The following is a 19,109-nucleotide window of genomic DNA, read 5'->3' on the forward strand; positions in this document are numbered from 1 at the left end:
CCGTAACTTTGGAAAATTGTATTTTTATTGAACTCTGTAATGCTAATGACAACAAGAAGGCAAATACTGTCATCTAGTCAAAACATGGGTTTCAGGCACCTGAGTGGCTCAGTTGGTTAGGCCACTGACTTCTGCTCAGGTCTTGATCCTGGAGTCCTGGGATGGAGTCCCATAACAGGCTTCCCCTGCCCTGCAGGGAGCCTGCTTCTGCCTCGCCCTCTGCTTCTTCCGCTGCTTGTGCTCTCTCTCTGTCAAATAAATAAATAAAATATTAAAAAACAAACAAACTAAAAAAAAAAAAAACCAACAACATGGGTTTCTCACAGGAGATAGGTGAACAATTGGGCCTTCCCTTCACGGATGTGCTAAAAGTGAACAAATAAACATACTGTAGATAATGAGAATGGGGTTATCACTGTAGGGGGAGGGTTACAAAGGAGTTAAAGGAAGGCCGAAACAAACTGGTGATTAGAATCAGAAGTCTCAGAATCAATTCATGTTCTTTTTTTTTTTTTTATATATAGTATTTTTTTTTAAAGATTTTTATTTATCTATTTATTTGTCAGAGTGAGAGAGAAAGATATCATAAGTAGGCAGAGAGACAGGCGGTGGGGGGGAAGCAGGCTCCCCACTGAGCAGAGAGTCCATGCAGGGCTCAATCCCAGGACCCTGAGATCATGACCTGAGCTGAAGGCAGAGGCTTTAACTCACTGAGCCACCCAGGTGCCCTTCAATTCATGTTCTTGATAGATGTGGAGAGTGAGCTACAGAGCTATGTATGTGTGGGTTGGTAAAAATACGGAGGTGTCCCAGCTCTGTCCACCGAGAGAGCCTGGAAACAGAGACCCAGGAACAATGAACACCCAGGGATTGTCTCTGAGCATCCTTCATAAGAACATCAATAAAAGGAGTTAGGGCTAGAAATAATTGACTCCAGGGCTGAGGCTGAGAAAATATAAGATGAACCTGGAATTTTTTTTTTAAGATTTATTAATTTATTTTGAGAGAAAAAGAGTGTGCAGTGGTGGGGGAGGGCAGGGGTAGAGGAAGAGGGAGAAAGAATCTTAAGCAGACTCCACACCGAGCACGGAGCCCGATGCCGGTCTGGATCCCAGGACCCTGGCATCAGGACCTGAGCTGAAGGCAGAACCTATATTTTAAAAAAATATATTTTATTTATTTATTTGACAGATAAAGTGAGAGAAGGAACACAGCAGGGGGAATTGGAGAGGAAGAAGCAAGCTTCCTGCTGAGCAAGATGTGCAATATGGGGTTTGATTCTAGAGCCCTGGGATTGTGACCTGGGCGGAAGTTAGATGCTTAATGGCTGAGCCACCCAGGCACCCCTACATTAGTCTTTCTTTGTAGCACTTCTCATACCCTGATTTTATACCACAAACGTAAAATCTGTTTTTTGTTGATGGTGTGTCCCCTTTGTCACAGGGCAGGCTTGGGGTAGTATCACTTGCTGGACCTGGATCCAGGCCCAGCTCTTGGATGGCCCTCAGCAACTCTCTTGTATTTTGTGTGTCTTGTGTGTATTTTGTGTGTACATCCTTGTATGTGTATGTGTGCTTGTGTGCCATACCCCAGGCCACTCTTCCCTCCTCCACCTGAAGAGCCACTATTTTCCAGCTGTGATGGCCGAGCCTCTGTCCCCACAGCAGACAGGCATCCTGCTGAAAGCAGACTGCGGGACACCGAGCTGGGGCAGTCAAAGGCCTGGGCTCCTTAGCAGGTCATCAGGACCAGCCCCTTGGGCTAAGTAGGACTCCCCAGGGTGCTTGGCCTTATCCTGGAAGAAAAAAGGACCCCCTGGAAGGCGAGTGTGATCTTCCTGTTTTGGTGGGATGGGAGATACGAATTGTGATCTCTGAACAGTAAAAGTAATGTGACCTCCTTGTGTTCTTTAAGCAGATGAGACAGGACAATTTGGTAGCTTAAGACAGGAGGAGAAGGTGGCAGTTCTGTTGTGGGTCTGTTGTGGTTGATTCAAGGACACTTGGTGTCCTCAGGCAGAGGCAGGCAGTGTCCCTGTCTCCCATTGCCCCTCCTGCCCAGCACGGCTGATGTCGCCGGAGTTCTGGGCGCCTGAAGACTCCCTCCCTGATTCTGCCCAGCCTCGAAGTCACACAGGCCTTGTGGGTTTTCACCAGCTTGACAGGTCCCCTGGCTCCTGGGACCCTTGGGATTCCCTTCCCTGGGAGGATGTGTGGACTTGAAGAGCTGGCCCGCAACAGGGGGCCTGGCATGCGGCAGACTCCAGGGAAAAAGGAACTGTTGTCCTCGTTTGGAAAGCCTGCCTCACACCTCACACACGACTCCCACATCACCTACTGCCTCTCCTCCTCAGGCAGCCAGCCCGGCATGCACTTGCACAGCATCTCTCCTAAGACTGCTAGGTGCGGAACGCTGTTGGCAGATTTGGCAAATACAAATGTAGGACAAGCTTGTGCCCTTGCATAGATGCCTGGGAAGTGAGTGTCCTCACCAAGGCTGGGACGCTCAGGGGCAAGGGGCGGCTTCCATGCAGAGGTGAGAGAGCAGACCCGCTCCGCACCCACCTTTCTCTGCCCTCTCCCCGCCCGCCTAGCCCCCCTCCCAGCACCACACCACGTGCAGAAGGCTTTGGGGCTCTCCACATGGTAGGTGGCCTGGGGCTTGCTCCAGAAGTCTTCGTGCCAGCATTGAATTTTTGCACCAAGGAGCTTTCCAACACTGCCATCCCACTGGTGACGTCTTATCTTTCAAAAGAAAAATGATTACTTACAAATATATACATCATCCACCTTTCAATTTTATTCTCTAAAGAGTTTAACTCCTCAAATGACCGGAACGTCAATGGACACAGTGACCAGCAGGAAGCCAATGAGAGGAACTGACCTCCTGGGGGTTTTATCCTAGAATCAGGTACGAGTTGAGAGCTTTGCCCCGAAGAATCTTCATCTCCTCCAGCATCTTTTCTCCTGGCTTCTCCGTAGGTTGTGCTTGCTCTTTGATCTCTCTGTACATCAAACACCCGACAGGGACACATGAGGGCACTTGGTAGCAGCTCAGGTTGCCCACCCACACCCAGAAGCTGGCTCAGGGTCACGGGAATAGTGAAGCCTGGAGGACTTTTTTTTTTTTTTTTTTAAAGATTTTATTTATTTATCTGTGAGAGAGAAAGGGCACGGGAGCACAAGCAGGGGGAGGGGCAGAAGGAGAGGGAGAAGCAGGCTTCCTGGTGAGCAGGGAGCCCAATGTAGGACTCGATCCCAGAACTCTGGGATCATGACCTGAGCCGAAGGCAGATGTTTAACCAATTGAGCCACCCAGGCACCCCTGGGGACTTGTTTTATGTTTTTATAGAGAATTGATATCACATATATCTATTTCAAACTATGTTTGATGATAATTTTGTTACTAGTGAAAACACTTGGCTGGTAAGTGATTCAAACCTGGCTTCTGATTTCAGCTCCATGAGCTTCTTAGTGTGGCCAAGTTCTGTAACTCAGGCTCTGCTTCCAGATGGACAGACAGTGGTAGTTCCCATCTGCCAGTGTTGTCAAGAAGGTGAAAGGAGAAATCACTCACATGATGTCTTCTAAAGGTTCAGTCAGCATTCGTTGCTGCTTCATGTTTATGAATAAGGTAGGCCTGTAACATGTCTGACTCTGACAGTGGCTCCAGAAGTGGGGGGAGTCAGGGGGCGGGTTCTGTACCTGGATCAGGTGGCTGCTGATGTGGAGCCCAGCCCTTTGCTGGGTGTGGCAAGGGGGTTTCTGGTAGAATATTCCAAATATCTGGGAAGGAACTGAGGAGCGCATTTGGTTGGAAGGACAGATGTCTTAAGACTGTGAAGTCAGCTCTATGATCTGCCTAGATAGAATACAGTATAAACTCAAGTGCTTCTGGAACGTTTTCTAAACAGGGTGAAATGTAAAGTTCTGGCAAATGCCTGGCAGTTTAGAAAAAGCAGAAATACCTGAAAATGAAGAATTAAAATGTTCCCTCGGGGCGCCTGGGTGGCTCAGTTGGGTAAACGTCTGCCTTTGGCTGAGGTCATGATCTGGGAGTTCTGGGATGGAGCCCCACGCCAGGCTCCCTCATCAGTGGAGAGCCTGCTTCTCCGGCTGTCCCTCACCTGCTCATGTTTCTCTCTCTCTATCTCTCTCTCGCTCTCAGATAAATATACAATTAAAAAAAAAGAGAAACCAATTTTTTGAGGGATAGTGATGATGTGTTTGCTCTCCGGCCCCTGAGGGAGAGGCGAAGGGAAGCGCTCACGTTTGCCAAACACCCAGTTCACATCAAGCTACTGGCTGGCCGTCCTTGCACTGGTGTCTCATTTACTCCTCACACTTGTGAGGCCTGTGAGGGAGACTTTATTTCCTGCATGGCGCACAGGAGGACACTGCAACTCAGTTTACTGAGGTGTCAGAAACTTGGCTGGAGAGCTCGTACGGCATAAATGGTGGGGCTGAGCCTCGGCCACGGGTCTCCTCTGGCTCCAGAGCCCAGGTTCCTGATGCCGGAGGAGACTCGTTCAGTTATCAATAACAAACTCACCTCTGAAATTAGATGATAAGCAAATGGAAAAATTGGGTCCAGTCCTTAAATGTTTACCTGCCAACCACACTTGAGAGACCGTAATTGTGCATCAAATAAGATAGACACACCCCTCTCTCTTTTTTAAGCCTGAGGTATTTAGGTTCAGATGACGTGACAATTCCTGTCCTTCATGGAGGACCAATTCTATCAGAAGGCTGCCTCTTCCTAAGGAAGGCATAAAGCATCCACTTACTTCTCCTTTTTGGAGTCCTTGTGGTCCAACATAGGGAATTCTGCTTCAATCATTTCCGGAGTCAACAGAACTTCTATATTCTGTTCGCAGAGCTCACTGAAAAGGAAGAACATGCTTAGCTGGAAAGGGTTTTCCTTCCCCAAATAAAGTAGAGAAATATTGTGATCATTTAAGAATTATGCAATTCTTTTGGCTTTCAGTGTTAGTTCTACCCACTTTTGTTGAGTCTATGTTAAGAGAAGCATAAGGCTGATAAACTGCTTTGACCTACAATGGTAGGAATCATAACCAGAGAGTAAAAAGCAATTTTTAAAGTGGGGTTGTAGAATTCATATTCTCTGCAAGTGCATGTGGTATATTTACCAATACGGACCATATCTTGGACTGTAAAGAAAGCCTGAATGATTTCAATCTTTTTGAAATCATTCACAGTATGTTCTCTGGCCACCATGAAATTTAAATAGAAAGTGATAGTGAAGAGATCACTATCTTCTTCACTAAAAAAAAACCAAAAAACCTATAACTGCTTTAATATAATTTTAATATATTTAAGTAATATATTTCCAAATAAACTATTGGTAAAAGAAGAAATTAAAGGGCTTGAGGTGACTTTTGTCTTGTGGTCTGCTATCTGCTGGAATGGGGGTCTGCAAGCTTTTCAGTAAAGGGCTTTGTAGATCATATAGTCTCTTTTGTAACTACTCAGCTCTGCTTTTGTAGCATGAAAGGAACCCAAAGAAATAATACATGAATGGGTGTGGTTATGTTACAATAAAACTTTATTTACAAAAATAAGTGGCAGACCAGAGTCAGCCATGGGCCATAGTTTGCTGACCCCTGGCCTGATGGTTAAAGCGTAGTTGCTGCATGTGTGGGTTCTAGCTGGAGGAAAGTAGAGAGAGAGAGACCGTGGAGGAGATACACTCACTCCTTCAGTGGTCATGGTCAGAAGTGGAATATCTCCCATCTCACATTCCCTGGGCTAGGGCCTTGCCAAATGGGTGAATTTATTGCAAGGGAGGCTGGGAAATGTCACTACTACTTTCAACAACCCTATTACTTTAGAAAAAGAGAATGGATTTTTTGATAATGGCTCAGTTAAGAGAAATGCTTCCAAGATCAACCAAGTCTTCAAAGTTTGGAATTAAAAGCAGGTGCACAGGGGCGCCTGGGTGGCTAGGTTGGTTGAACATCTGTCTTTGGCTCAGGTTGTGATCCCAGGGTCCTGGGATCAAGCCTGCCTCTCCCTCTCCCTCTGTAGCTCCCCCTGCTTGTGCTCTCGCTCTCTCTCTCTCTCTGTCAAACAAATAAAATTTAAAAAGGGGGGGGGGAAGGAACACCATTCAGCCATGATACCCTGAAGTGGCATAGCAAGGTTCCATTACGGAAAGTACCCTTGGAAGGCATAGACACTGTTCCAGTCCCCTGTGACTGAAGACTAATGATTGCTAAGCAGCCGCATGTTGGTGCTCTGCAAGAATCAATTTCCTGTGAGTAGTTTCCTGTCTCTAAGGTAGGGATAACAGCAAGACCTCATCATGGGGAGTAAATGAGACTGTGGGCAAAGCTCTGTGCTGAAGTGCTTGGTAAATGTTGTGATTGTCATCAGCATCAGCATTATCTCCTGCAACTCTGACAACTTGCAGGAAATAGGTTCTACTATTATCATTTCAAAGATGGGGGAACTCGGTCACGATGGTTCCCACATCAGTGCCAAGTGGAGGAGGGGTCAGCTAAGCTGCGGCCTGCTGGGCACCACAGCCCTGCCAGACAGGACATACTCCTCTGAACCTCATACAGACGGGTACCATCCGTCCAGGCTCCAGCATCCTCACCAGTGTCCTCACCAATGTCCTTGCGCAGTGGTTCCAGTAGAAGGCGCTCCCACCTTCCCCGGTTTGGAGCTTCCAATGCTCAGGTATTGCCAAGTGTCACGGCACGTGGACAAGTCTTAGCCCCGGAGAGAAACCTCAGATATTCAGGATTTCACTAATTGATGATTTACATGGACAAATGCTGAAATCAGCACAGCAACAGGAGATTCGAGGCTGTTGGATGCTCACCAGTAAAATGAAACATGAGCACCTTGGTTTGGGGTCTATAGTTTTTTATGCCTCTCCAAATCCTACTCTCTTTCAAGGACTAACCCAAGTGCATGTGACCATGAAGCCTTCCCAGCCCACTGAGCACCACCTCTGCTCTCCCCTCCCTGGAGCTCCCTCCCATCAGTGAATGTGAGGCTGCAGAGACCATCTACTCCACACCACTAACTCAGCCTGCCATCTCCTAGTTAGGGCTCTGGCTGCATGTGTTAGCCCTAAGTCATCTGGGTTGCAGACCTGGGCACCGTGTGCTCTTTTGAAATCTCTCGAAGCACCTGGTGCATTTTGGTAGAACAGACTACACTAGAAAGCAAAGGTGAGAAAGTACCGTTCAGCCGTTTCCAGTCTGTCTTCTTCTGGTAGGGCATCGAGAACGGCAGGGACATTTTCCGGAAGCATGACTAGGTTGAAGGAATCACAGCTGTGGAAGAACCGTACAGGCAGGGGAGGATAAATGCTCACATTCGCAGTCTTGGGAGCTTTACACCATGTGCTAAAGTGCTTGTACTTTCCTACTGGGAAGGACATTCCCCTTCTGTCCCTCACTCCTGAAAACCCACTTGTGTTTGCCTATGGACAAAGGCAGCGTGTGTGATCGGTACTGTTCAAACCCTAGAGCATGTGGCCAAGTAAGCCATTTTCTGGGGTTTAGGAACAGAACTTTCAAGTTAGTAGTGTCTAATATTCTTTCTTGGAGGGCACAGGGCGTACTGGGACCGTTCACTTTTCTTAATAGTTTCCCCTCAACTTTACAGTCGTCCTTAGTTGTTCCATTCCGTTTCAAACCTTCCTCCCCACCCCCAGATATATTATTTGGTATAATAGATTTAGAGCTTTCTATAAAATCCTGAGAATAGAGCACATTAAGATAATTAAAATAGGTAGAATAAATATGATTAGTTTAGAAATTGGCAGCAAACTTCTGTTTCAAGATGGTAGAACAAGCATTTGCTTTTTTTGGTCTCAACTACTTAAAAACTTCTATGTTTTAAAACTTTATTTATTGGTTTTTAATTTTTTAGAGGGAGAGAGAATGAGCCAGGAGGGGCAGAGGGAGAGCAAGAGAGGGAATCTTAAGCAGGCTCCCTGCTCAGCACAGAGCTCCCATGACCCTGACATCATGACTTGAGTGGAAATCAAGAGTCGGATGCTTGTCCAACTGAGCCACCCAGGTGCCCCCCCTTATGACGTTTAAAGGAATAAAAAATTGAACACATGACAAAGAAGAAGAGGAGAAAAAACCTACATGGATAAGAGTTTTCAACAGTTTTCTGGACTAAATTTTGGAAGCTGGGGAGAGTGTTGTCTCATGAAGAAGAGTACATAGTGACAGACAGTAGAACACATAGGAAGGAAATGGAGCTTCCCCCAGATCCTAGAAAGATTGTGAGTGGAGGTTAAGGCAGGAGGCAGATGCAGAAAACAAGGGGTTTTGGCTTGTGCACATGTATCTTTGATGGGGCACCTGGGTGGCTGAGTCAGTTAGGCATTGGCCTTTGGCTCAGGTCATGATCCCAGGGTCCTGGGATCAAGTTCCACCTCCAGTTCCCTGCTCAGCAGAGAGTCCGCTTGTCCCTGTTCCTCTGCCCCCGCCCGCCCCCCCCACCCCTGGCCCCAGCTCGGGCTCTCTCTTGCTTACTCTCTCTCAAAAAAATAAAATCTTAAAAAAAAAAAGAAAGCATGTTATTGTTCTATTACTTAAAAAAAGATTATATCAATAAGAGAAGGGAGGGAAAACCCCCAAATTGAAAGTAAACTGAAGCAAATATTTCACATGAATTCCATAATCATGGTGGAAGGAAAGAAAGAACAAGGAAAAAAAAGCATTAATCCAGGAAATTTATAAATACTGAATTTGACTATATAGTCATAGATTTGGTGGGATGTACAATAAACTTGGGGGAACCTGCAAACAAACCTGACCTCTATTTATCATGCTTGTTCATTAACATGGCTATAGGTGAGACGATTGTGAAACTATTTTGGACTTCTATGAAATTGATTAATGGGTAAATGCATTAGGAGCCAGGGATCTCCCAGTGGAAGAAGGGACAAGCACAGAATGGCAGAAAGCAGGCAGTAGCTTTACGGATGCAGGCTACAATTGTAAGCACCGGTGTGAATTCATCATTTCTGAAATGTGTGTATGTGTGCTTATGTGTGTGCGTGTGTGTGGCTGGTCTGCTGAGGAAGCCAAGAAACAAGCCACCCAGTAGCAATGTGTCCACCTTGTATCCAGCTTTTGGTTTTCATACCGTTCTTCCCGAAAGGGAACCTGACAAAGCATGTGGGTCCTACCTGCCAAGCCCACTGCCGCTTTAGAGTGGGGTGGTCCGGGGCATTCCTGCCCAGCAGAGGTACTAAGAAGTGGAAAGCCCAGACCTCTTCCCAGAGAGCAGACTAGTCTGGGAAGAGAGCCTGGCCACAGCCACGTCTTTTTCATGAGACCAAATTAATCCAAGTTTTAAAGTCTGAGCCCGCGTTCCTCTTACTTTCGTGTGTGTGTTAATACGTTCTGAAATTGAAACGGTGGAGACGGTAGATGGTGGTCAGACACTTCGTGTTGCTTTCCTTGGTTTTAATGCTTTTGTTGGCAAAGCAGAACTCTCATGGCCATAAAATCGTTTTCAAAATTCTTCCGGACAACACTGCATGTTAATTAATTTAATTTACATAAAGGAAAATTTAAAAAATTCTCCTGGACATTTCACTCGTCTATAAAATCTGAAAGCCAGGGCACTACTGAATTAGACAATGTCTTCGGCTGCTGCTGATTTGCAAGATTTTCATGAAAGTCCTAGAGAAACTCAAAAAGTTCTCACTGAATTTATTAAAGAGCAAAGAAGCCAAGTGAGATGTTTTGATTATTATGAATGCAAAAGTCACTTGGAATAAACAAATAGTAAATAGCTCTATCATGTGGTTTGACAGCAAACAGATATTCTCAGGGGCAAAGGAAACATCTCATAAGTAATAGGTAATTTATTCAAGCCAGAGGACTGCAAGGTTGAAGTATCATTAATGGATTTGTAGGAACTTAAGAAAGAATACCATTCTTATTTTGTAACTGCTTTTAAAAATAAAAACAGGGTCTAGAAGTTTACATCCTAGAAATCTATGAGAAGGAAATGGAGAATTCTCTCTTGATTTTATCATCTCTTATGCAATTACGGTTTATCTTGAAATGAATTGGCCCAACAGAGCACTCAGGCACAGAAGTTGAAAGTAACAGCTCCTACTTGGAGCGTTTTCTTTAATTCATGTAGAATTCATGTTTAATTCATGGTTAATTGAAGCCCAAGGTAACTGCTGCTGACTGCTTTTTGAAAAGAACAGCCTCAGGAGGTTTTTCCAAGGACAAAGCGTGGGAAAAAAAGGGACATTCCCCCTCTTTAATTCTTGAGAGCTGTGCGTGCGGACAGCTGGTGGCCACTTTTGGCCATTTATTCATTTGTCATTTTGCTCTTTCAGTCTCCTGACCTTACCCCACAGCCAGCTCTGTCTGGTTTATGGGGCTGAAGCGTCCTCACCCCACCGCCTGAGCAGGCCGGGTTGCAGACTACTGCCATCTGGTGGCAGCAGAACCACCGCAATGCTTAGTGGCTGGGGTGGGGGTGGGGGCAGCCATGGCTGTCCCAGCTTCGCAGACCAGAAAGGTATTGTTCGAAGGGCTTCAGTGATAAGTGACTCGCCCAAGGACCCAGCGCAGGGGTCTCCACTCATGAGGAACAGAGGCAGTCTCCAAGGCCCTCCAACGTGTTCATTCTCTCTACTGTGCCACTATCTTCCCTGATTGTAGAGCTTTCAGATTTTAACTGTGCTCAAGTGAAGAACAAAGATGCTGAGCTTCTTCTAGGTGGCTCCAGGAGGGATGAAGCATGGATGAACTCACAGAAAGGGAACTCCTGTTTTTTGAGCTCCTGCCAAACACCCCAGGCGGGGCACTTTTTGCTTGTCTCCTGTTAAATCTCCAGGCGGAGGACGGTAGCTGAGAAGCAGTGAGGAAATAATCCCAAAGCGACGGCCCCTGGCAGCGCCTAGGGAAGGGAGGCTGAATGTTGCTTAATTCAGGAGGAGCTTTTCTCTGACAATGAGGGAAGAAGTAAAATTCAGTGTTCTCAAGTCACAAATGTGCTTTCAGCGATGCCCCTCAAATTCCCCCGAGGGTGGGGGTCAGGGATAGATGGTAGTGTATACAGGGTCACGCACGGGACACCCAGTGAGCTCTTTCATTCCTACTAAAATGAAAATGTCCATCCCCTTGTTTTAATGGCCAAGAGGACTGGGAGAAGAGGCCGAGGAGTGGGGCTGATGTCACATAGCTCCTGCAGGACTGGGCACTCTGGGGAGAGAGGGGCTTGAGTTCCTGCCTCAGAGGAGCCAGGAGATGCTGGTGGGAGTGGGGGTGCCTGCTGATCCCATAGGAGCAGAGCTCACATACTTGGGGTGCGCCTCATTTTGGATCAAAGGACTTGAAGGAAAGGTGACTGCCGATGGCCACTGTTTTGGATACGAGTCACCTGTTTAAGTATGTTGGTAAGGACAACAGACCAAAGAAGCAGATTTAGAGGCTTGGGAGTGGGTTACTGACTGGCCAGAGTCCTAAAGAAAAGGCCTCAGACTCCTTGTTTGAGATCTGAGGGCTCTGAAGAGGAGCTAAATGAGCAAACTAGCAAAAATGTGTTTACTCTAGATTCCTTCTTTCTTTGCTCCAACAATATGCTCATTGGTCTGTTCTGTTTCTGCCCCTGAGCTCCATCTGTGTATGATGGTAGCTGGGGCCTCCCAGGAACGGTAGGCTGAGGCGGAGAGAGCAGGAACCCCCCTGAAGTTGTATATGGAGGGCACAGAAGGCTAATTTTGGCAATTCAAGAACATTAAAAATTGACCATGACTATTTCAGCTGAATTCTATGGATTGGTGGTTTACTGAAACAGGGATGACCAGCCACTTGTGACATTCATTCTTTTAAGAAGTAGATCTCAATGAAAAGAATTCAGAATGTGTGAGTCTGCAATGCATTATCGTGTTTCTCCACCTAGTGAACTTCCCTAAAACCCTAAAAGTAGGATTTGAGACCATATTGGCAGTTAACTTTGAGGATCACAGCCTCTGTAATCTGTGGTGCCAAGAGACCTCCAGGAGATGAATAGATGAGCTGTGGCTTACCTCTGGGCTGTCTCTGTCTTCGAGGTTTCGGGCAGGGAGGAGAGAGCCAGGGGCTGGAACTTCTTCCAATGCATTATCCCAGGAATAATGTCCTGTAGGAAAAGCCGGGCACAGGGTCCCACATGTAAGGGAACTGTTTGGCGCGGTCAAGTCTAGGAAGAACTTTTGTTTCATTCAATGGGCTTTTTGGCTCAGTCAAAGCTGAGCTCCAAAATGTATACCTTCCTTAAGTTCCACTGCTCTTCTGAGGCTTAAAGACGACTTCCCTAGCAGAAGACATTAAGCAATGGGAACTAAAGTAGGGATGAAGGAGAGATTTTCCTCCCCCTGATTCATCAGGCACACAAAGAAACGGGGCCTGGTGATGGAAAACATATCAGGCCTTACAATCTGTTTTGTGAACGACATGCTAGAGTGATATTCAAAGCGACGTTCGCTCATCAGATGGTATTCCTGGCAGGGCCCAGTGCCTGCAAATGCACAGACATGCGAGGGAGGGCGCTGTCAGGGGACCACCAGCTGGGCGGCGCTTGGGGGGGGCGGTGCACCGCCAGACAGGAACTGGTGGGAAGTGAGTCTGGAAAGACAGGCAGGGCACAAAGGGCCTGTGGGCCAAGCTGATGGTTTGGAGCAGCTCCATCGGGCCGCGGGAACGACTGAGGGTTTTTAAACTGGAAAATGACGAGACCTGCTTTGTGTCAATGGAGAGCTTTGGGGTGGGGGGCACTGCACAGTGGGGTGAAGCAGGAGATTCGCCTGCTGTGGAGGGCAGATGGGGGATCCGGTGATGGGTGGAAATGGGGAATGAAAGAGAGGGAGGGGCCCCAGGGATGTGGGTCACGGCACAAGAACATGTAGTTCAGAAAGGCGAGTGGGTAGCCGAGGAAGAGGAGGCAGAATGAGGTGTGGTCAGCAGAAGCAGGGCAGAGAGAATGAGCTGTTAGGGACTTGGTGAGCTTGCAGGGCCTGAGGGCCACCCCTAAGAGAGGTCTGGCCGTTCAGGTCAGGCCAGTCATCTAAAGGGAGAAGGAATTCCCTGGAACCTCTCCCAGACTGTGCATTGGCCCCATCACCAGCTTGTCCATTCTGATGTTACGCTTGTTGGAGCCGAAGAAAGAGGAGATGAGACCGTGGGGTTTCACCTGGCGCGTGACCATTTTTTTTATGTGGTGGGAACAGGACTAAAATGAGTATCAGGCACAGCTTTCAAGGGCAAAAGAAAAGAAGAAGGTTGAAAGAAGGGCCACGTGTTGCCTGTACAGGGGATACGGACAGGACAAGAGCAGAGCCAAGGCTGGTGGTATGAAAGGGTACCATTCTTGTTCTGTGACTGTGGCTGCAGACCTTCCCCCAACTCCAGCTGTGCCCACCCATGCTTGTCCGCCAGCTCCTCCCCATAGCCCAGGGCCAGCTCTGCCATTACCGTGTGATGGAGAAATTGCTTTTGGGTGAGAGGAATGCTGGAGCCCCTGTGGGACTCCCTGACGAACTTGTACTTGGGGTGAGGGCACAGATGGTAATCTATCAAGGTTTCTGCATAGGTCAGAGGGTGCTTCACAGCAAATAGTCCTGGGTTGGGATTCTGTAGGAGAGAGAGAGAGAGCGCGAGAAAATCTCTTTTGTTTACAGGTTTCTAAGCCCAGCCAAGCCAGGCAGGCGGCAGCAAATGTTGTCCATGGCTCCCGCTAGCACTAACACTCTGGGTCCCTGTCAGCTCGTCTGGGAAAGAGCTGCAGCTGAAGAGAGCGTTTTTCAAACTGGACAGCAGTCATGGTCGTTCATAAATGTCACTTCTGCTTTAAGAGTCTCAGCGCATGCCACATGGATTTACGAAGTTCTCATGGAAACAAATACTGCAGAAGTGAGGGCTTAAAACCGTTTAAAGTTCTGTATTTATTTCTACATTTGATGAATTAGGGGACTTTATTAACTAAGCAAACTAGTTTTAAAAAGCAAAGAAGCTTCTGGTTTTGGAAAACAAAAATAGCTTCTTAAAAACTACAGACAAGACGAAGAAGAGGGTGACATTTGATGATCAGGAAATGTCAACATTTAATGTTGTTTGGGTAATGTTTTTAATTCAGGAAGGCTCCATTTGGATGCAGTATCTGGTTTTATGGGAGAGCCTGTTTTATCCTAATTTCCCAACAGAACTGATGGAGACCCAGAGCGACTACATCAAATTTGAAAATAGAGAGTCTTTTAATGTCCCTTCTGGGGTTAGTCCAGCAAACCCCACTCCTGTCCCACACAGACCCACTAAGTTGGCATTTTGTTCTTTTTGTTCATTTGTATAATTTTTAAAGGCTTTTTTTTTTTTTTTTTTAAAGCAAAGCAAAACAAAACAAAACAACAAAACTCCACATTGGGGCCCTAGGGGAACCAGGCAGGGGGAGGTCTGAGAACATACAGGAAGGTGGGTGAGGAGGAAGGAGGGCAGGGAGGGTGTGGCGGGGGGTGGGGGTGGGGGGGGGGAGGGGACATTTCCCATTCCAGTGTATTACAGAAGGAGAACCCAAGGACAGAAGACAGAGGGAGCCCTCCCCACCCTCCCTGGGAAGACCAGGTCCTCTACATAATTATAGCAGAGAGACCCCAGAAGTAGAGCAAGGAGACCTTTGGCCTCCCCCAGCCAGGAAGTGGGGGAGACTGGCAGGACTGAAGAAGGGAAAAAGGAGCACAGCTCCACTTCCTGGGAAAGCGTAGTGACCGGCATGTAATGTATCTGATAATTGCTGACTCCCACTGCCAGGAGTCACCACCCCCACCTTATCCCAAGATATGAAAGGCCAATCAGGAAGGTGCCTAGGAAGGGAACTTGGGCAGGAGCGCCTGAGACTCCAGCTGGAGAGAGTCACTGTGAGACCTGGAGACAGTGTGATGGGGGAGGGGCTGGCTGCACCCTAGTCTGGTGGTGATAGGGGTAAGAGGCACAACAACAGTGAGGGGGAGTGAGCTGTGTGGCTTGTAGAAGTGTTTCCTATGTAGAGGGTATAAGGGTGCTGTGTGACCAGCTCTCTCGCTCTGTCTTGGGCCAAGTGTATCGATGAAATATTTTTGGAAATGACAGTATTACTGTTTTTAGTAGCTGTCATACCTCGGATTCCCCTGGGTGGCCATGGCTGCCAGAGTAAGTGGTCTGAGTGGTCATCCCATAAGGTTTTTAATTTTTCTCAAACTAATGCATGCATGTGGTAGTGACTCACTCAGGCTGGAAGGATCTGGAAAGATGAAAAGCAATGGGGCTCCTCCCTCTTATCCCCAGGTGCATATCCCAGAGGTTGTTTCTTTCCATTATTTCTGAGTTTAGTGTCTCTGATGGTCACTACTCTAAACATGATGCTTATTCTTCCATTTCTCTATTTTCAACCTCAGACAGACGGTATCCATTGACTCATTCCTATGCAAGGTAAGGATTTAGTTCATGTACACAAATGCTCCTTCCAAACTTCCTCCTTCCAGTTTTGAAAATCACACCATTTTTAGTTCTGCTGTGAGTTATCTTTGGGACTTGAAATAATGCACTACTACCCCTATTTCTTGCTTCATCATCTTTAGTTGAGTGTTTCAACTCCTCCCCATCATATGAAATGAAAACATGACCATTCCCAGGCTTTCTTGTACCTTTCCACCCTCTTCCACAACTTTGCTTTTGTGTTAGGGAGATTGTTAACATTCGCATTCTGGAACCACAACCAAGACCTCATGCCTTGTTCATAAGTTGTCTTTGAGAGTTGGAAACTAGTCAACGGGTTTTACTTTGTCTTAACTGTGTAAATATGCTTCTTTACCAGGCCAAGCAGCAGCTCAGATTAGTTTTTTGTGAAGGTTCAATATCGGGGCACTCATGGAGAAGTGTTTTAGTAGCAAGGCTAAATGGATTCTATTTTTTTCTTTTATTTACCATTTACCCTTTTTTGTTTGTTTGTTTGTTTGTTTAGAGGGGTGGTGGAACAGAGGGAGAGGGAGAGAGAGAATCTTAAGCAGGTTTCATGCTGGGCCAGCGTGGGGCTCAATCTCACAACCCTGAGATCATGACCTGAGCTGAAATCAAGAGTTGGAGGCTTAACCAACTGAGCCACCCAGGCACTCCTATGATAAACTCTTAAAAATCATACCAAATTTTAGTTTGGTTTAGATTGGTTTCCTATTCGGAACACATACCGATTTTTAGTTGATTTTCTCCCCCTAGAGTTTATAATGGCCTTTTCTTTTGCTTGGATGATGAACCTTTATAAAATCCTTGAATATTTCCATCCTCTCAACTGCACTATTAGTGTGTGGAGTCTACCTTCCCTCCAAATCTCTCTCCCAGAGCTCTTTACCTTCCCTCCTCCAGGCTGAATGCACGAATATCATTCCAAGACTTCGCTATAATGCTTTTCCAGTTCTGACTGGTATTTCTCTCCCTTTGTTTTTTTTTCTTTTCTTAGGATTTCCAAATTCCTCCTTTTCTATATATACAATAATTTTGTTTGTGAATATAGTTTTTCTTCTTCCTCTCAAATATATATTTTTTCTTACCTTGTTACACTGACTATAGTTACAATCTTAATAGAATTAGTAAGAACAGACATCCTTGCCTTATTCCTGATTTTAGGGGAAAGCATTCAGTCGATTACCATTCAGTATGATGTCAGCTCCAGGTTTGTTTGTATTTTATTTATTGTAAATAAATTTATTGCAAACTAAAAATATGGAATGCTTCAAGAATTTGTGTGTCACCCTTGTGCAGGGGCCATGCTAATTATCTCTGTATCATTCCACTTTAAGTATATGTGCTGCTGAAGTGAGGACAGCTCCAGGTTTTTAATAGATGCTCTTTATCATGTAGAGAAAATTCTCTTCTGTACCTTAACTGCTGACAGCATTTATCAGGAATGACAGATTACTTCTCTTACCTTTTGAGATGATCATATAGTTTTCCTTTTTTAGTCTGTTAATATGGTGAGGTACACTGAATTTTGAGTGTTAAACTAATCTCATGCTCCTGGCATGGATTCCTATTTTTTCCTGATACATTATTCTTTTTTGTATGATGAATATGGTAAATATGATTAATAGGATTTGTTAATATCTATCTATCTACCTATCTATCTATCTACCTCTCTGTCTATCTCTATGCTCATGAATCATGAAGGATACTGGTCTATCCTTTTCTTTTCCTGTAATGTCTCTGTCTGGCTTTGGCATCAGAGTGACTTCTGATAATACTGACTTCTAGAATGAGTTGGTAAGTAATCTCTTTCATCTTCTGGAAGAGTTTTTGTGGATTTGGTGTTATTTCTTCCTTAAAAAGATTGCAGAATTCCCCAGTAAAGGCATCTGCACCTGGAGTTTTCTTTGTGGAATTTTTTAAACCACAAATTCAATTTTAAAACAGATATGGAGATAGTAGAGTCATCTACCTCTTCTTGAATAAGATTTAAAAGTTTGTGCCTTTTAAGGAATTTGTCCATTTAACTTGTTGAACATACTTGAATATTAATTTATTATCTTTTTGATATTTGTAGACTCTGCAGTGATGATAACTCTTTCCTGGTATTTGTAATTCATGTCTTTTACCTTTTTTTTTTTTTTTAAGATTTTTATTTATTTATTTCACAGACCGAGATCACAAGTAGGCAGGGAGACAGGCAGAAAGAGAGACTGAAGGAAGCAGGCTCCCCACTGAGCAGAGAGCTTGATTCCCTAACCCAATGAGCCACCCAGGTGCCCCTGTCTTTTACCTTTTATCCCCCAACCAGTTACATCAGGTTTATTCATTTTATTGATTTTTTCTCAAAGAAACAGTTTTTCTTTATTGTTTTTCTTTTCTTTTTCATTGGTTTCAATCTAATCTTTATTGTTTCTCTTCCCTGCTTAGTTTGGGTTTCATCTACTCTTCTTTTTGAGTTTAAAGGGATAGCCAAGGACATTAAGTCCCATCCTTACTTTCAAATATAGGTGTATAGCATTATAAATTTCCCATTAAATTTTTTGTGCTTTCATTTCCATTAAGTTAAAAATACCTTCCAATTTTTCTTTTGATTTCTTCTTTGGACTAGACTTTGACTTTCTTCTTTGGCTGTTTTATTTATTTATTTATTTATTTATTTTCTTCAAGATTTTATTTATTTATTTGAGAGAGAGACAGTGAGAGAGAGCATGAGCAAGGAGAAGGTCAGAGGGAGAAGCAGACTCCCCATGGAGCTGGGAGCCCGATGTCAGACTCGATCCCGGGACTCAGGGATCATGACCTGAGCCGAAGGCAGTCGTCCAACCAACTGAGCCACCCAGGCATCCCCTTTGGCTGTTTTAAAGTATTTAATTCAGCTTCCAAATTGGGGGGGGGGGTTCTAGATATCTTTATGCTATTCATTTCTGATTAAATTTCTTCAAAGCCAGAAAAAAATTACTTCATATGATCTGAATATTTTCAATTTTATTGAGCCTTGTTTTATGGCCCCAAATATGGTCTATCTTGGCAAAGCTGTGCATACTTAAAGAGAATCTGCATTCTGGGAGCACCTGGGTGGCTCAGGGGGTTGGGTATCTGTCTACGGCTCAGGTCATGATCTCAGGATCCTGGGATCAAGACCTGTCTAGGGTTCCCCTGCTCAGCGGGGAGTCTACATCTCCATCCACCCTCTGCTGCTCCCCCTGCTTGTGCGCGCTTTCCTCTCTCTCTCTCTCTCTCTCTCTCTCTCTCTCGCAAATAAGTAAATAGAATCTAAAAAAAAAAAAAAAAGAATCTGCATTCTGTTGGTTTTGGGTAGAGTGTTCTAGCAATGCCAATTAGGTCAAGATGATTGATAATGGTATTTAAAACTTTTATATCCTTACTCTTTTCTATTTACTTGTTCTATCAATTATGAGGGAGAGGTATTGAAATCAACTATTATTGTGGATTTTTGTGTGTTTTTTTTTTCCTTTGCAGTTCAATTAATTTTTGTTTCATGTATTTTGAAACTATTAGGTGGATAAATTAGGTGGATTATTAGGTGGAATTGTTGTGTCCCTTTGATGAACTGCCCCTAACCTTAGGTTCTTAACCTTAGCCATGCTCTCAG

General features: G+C 45.2%; 1 protein-coding gene and 1 non-coding gene across 5 annotated transcripts in view; both read right to left on the bottom strand.

Moving 5' to 3' along the window:
- Positions 1-7: 7 nt before the first annotated feature.
- The window catches only part of CFAP221 (cilia and flagella associated protein 221), an 87,739-nt gene continuing 68,637 nt past the window's right edge, over positions 8-19,109 (bottom strand). For 2 of the 4 annotated variants that reach the window (XM_059166634.1, XM_059166637.1), the window contains 5 exons: positions 13,481-13,639; positions 12,058-12,149; positions 7,217-7,309; positions 4,787-4,882; positions 2,778-3,004 (listed from right to left, as the gene is read on the bottom strand). In XM_059166634.1, the coding sequence (XP_059022617.1) occupies positions 2,896-3,004; positions 4,787-4,882; positions 7,217-7,309; positions 12,058-12,149; positions 13,481-13,639 (549 nt within the window). In that variant the 3' untranslated portion in view covers positions 2,778-2,895. Of the gene's footprint in view, positions 249-2,777; positions 3,005-4,786; positions 4,883-7,216; positions 7,310-12,057; positions 12,150-13,480; positions 13,640-19,109 lie in introns of those variants that run through there. The other 2 variants (XM_059166635.1, XM_059166636.1) reach the window with 2 other exon arrangements.
- On the bottom strand, positions 16,748-16,854 carry LOC131828307 (U6 spliceosomal RNA). Its single transcript, XR_009352332.1, has one exon. It is a non-coding gene; the product is annotated as a U6 spliceosomal RNA (small nuclear RNA).

This window comes from Mustela lutreola, chromosome 3 (genome assembly GCF_030435805.1).
Source record: "Mustela lutreola isolate mMusLut2 chromosome 3, mMusLut2.pri, whole genome shotgun sequence".
NCBI classification, from domain to species: domain Eukaryota; kingdom Metazoa; phylum Chordata; class Mammalia; order Carnivora; family Mustelidae; genus Mustela; species Mustela lutreola.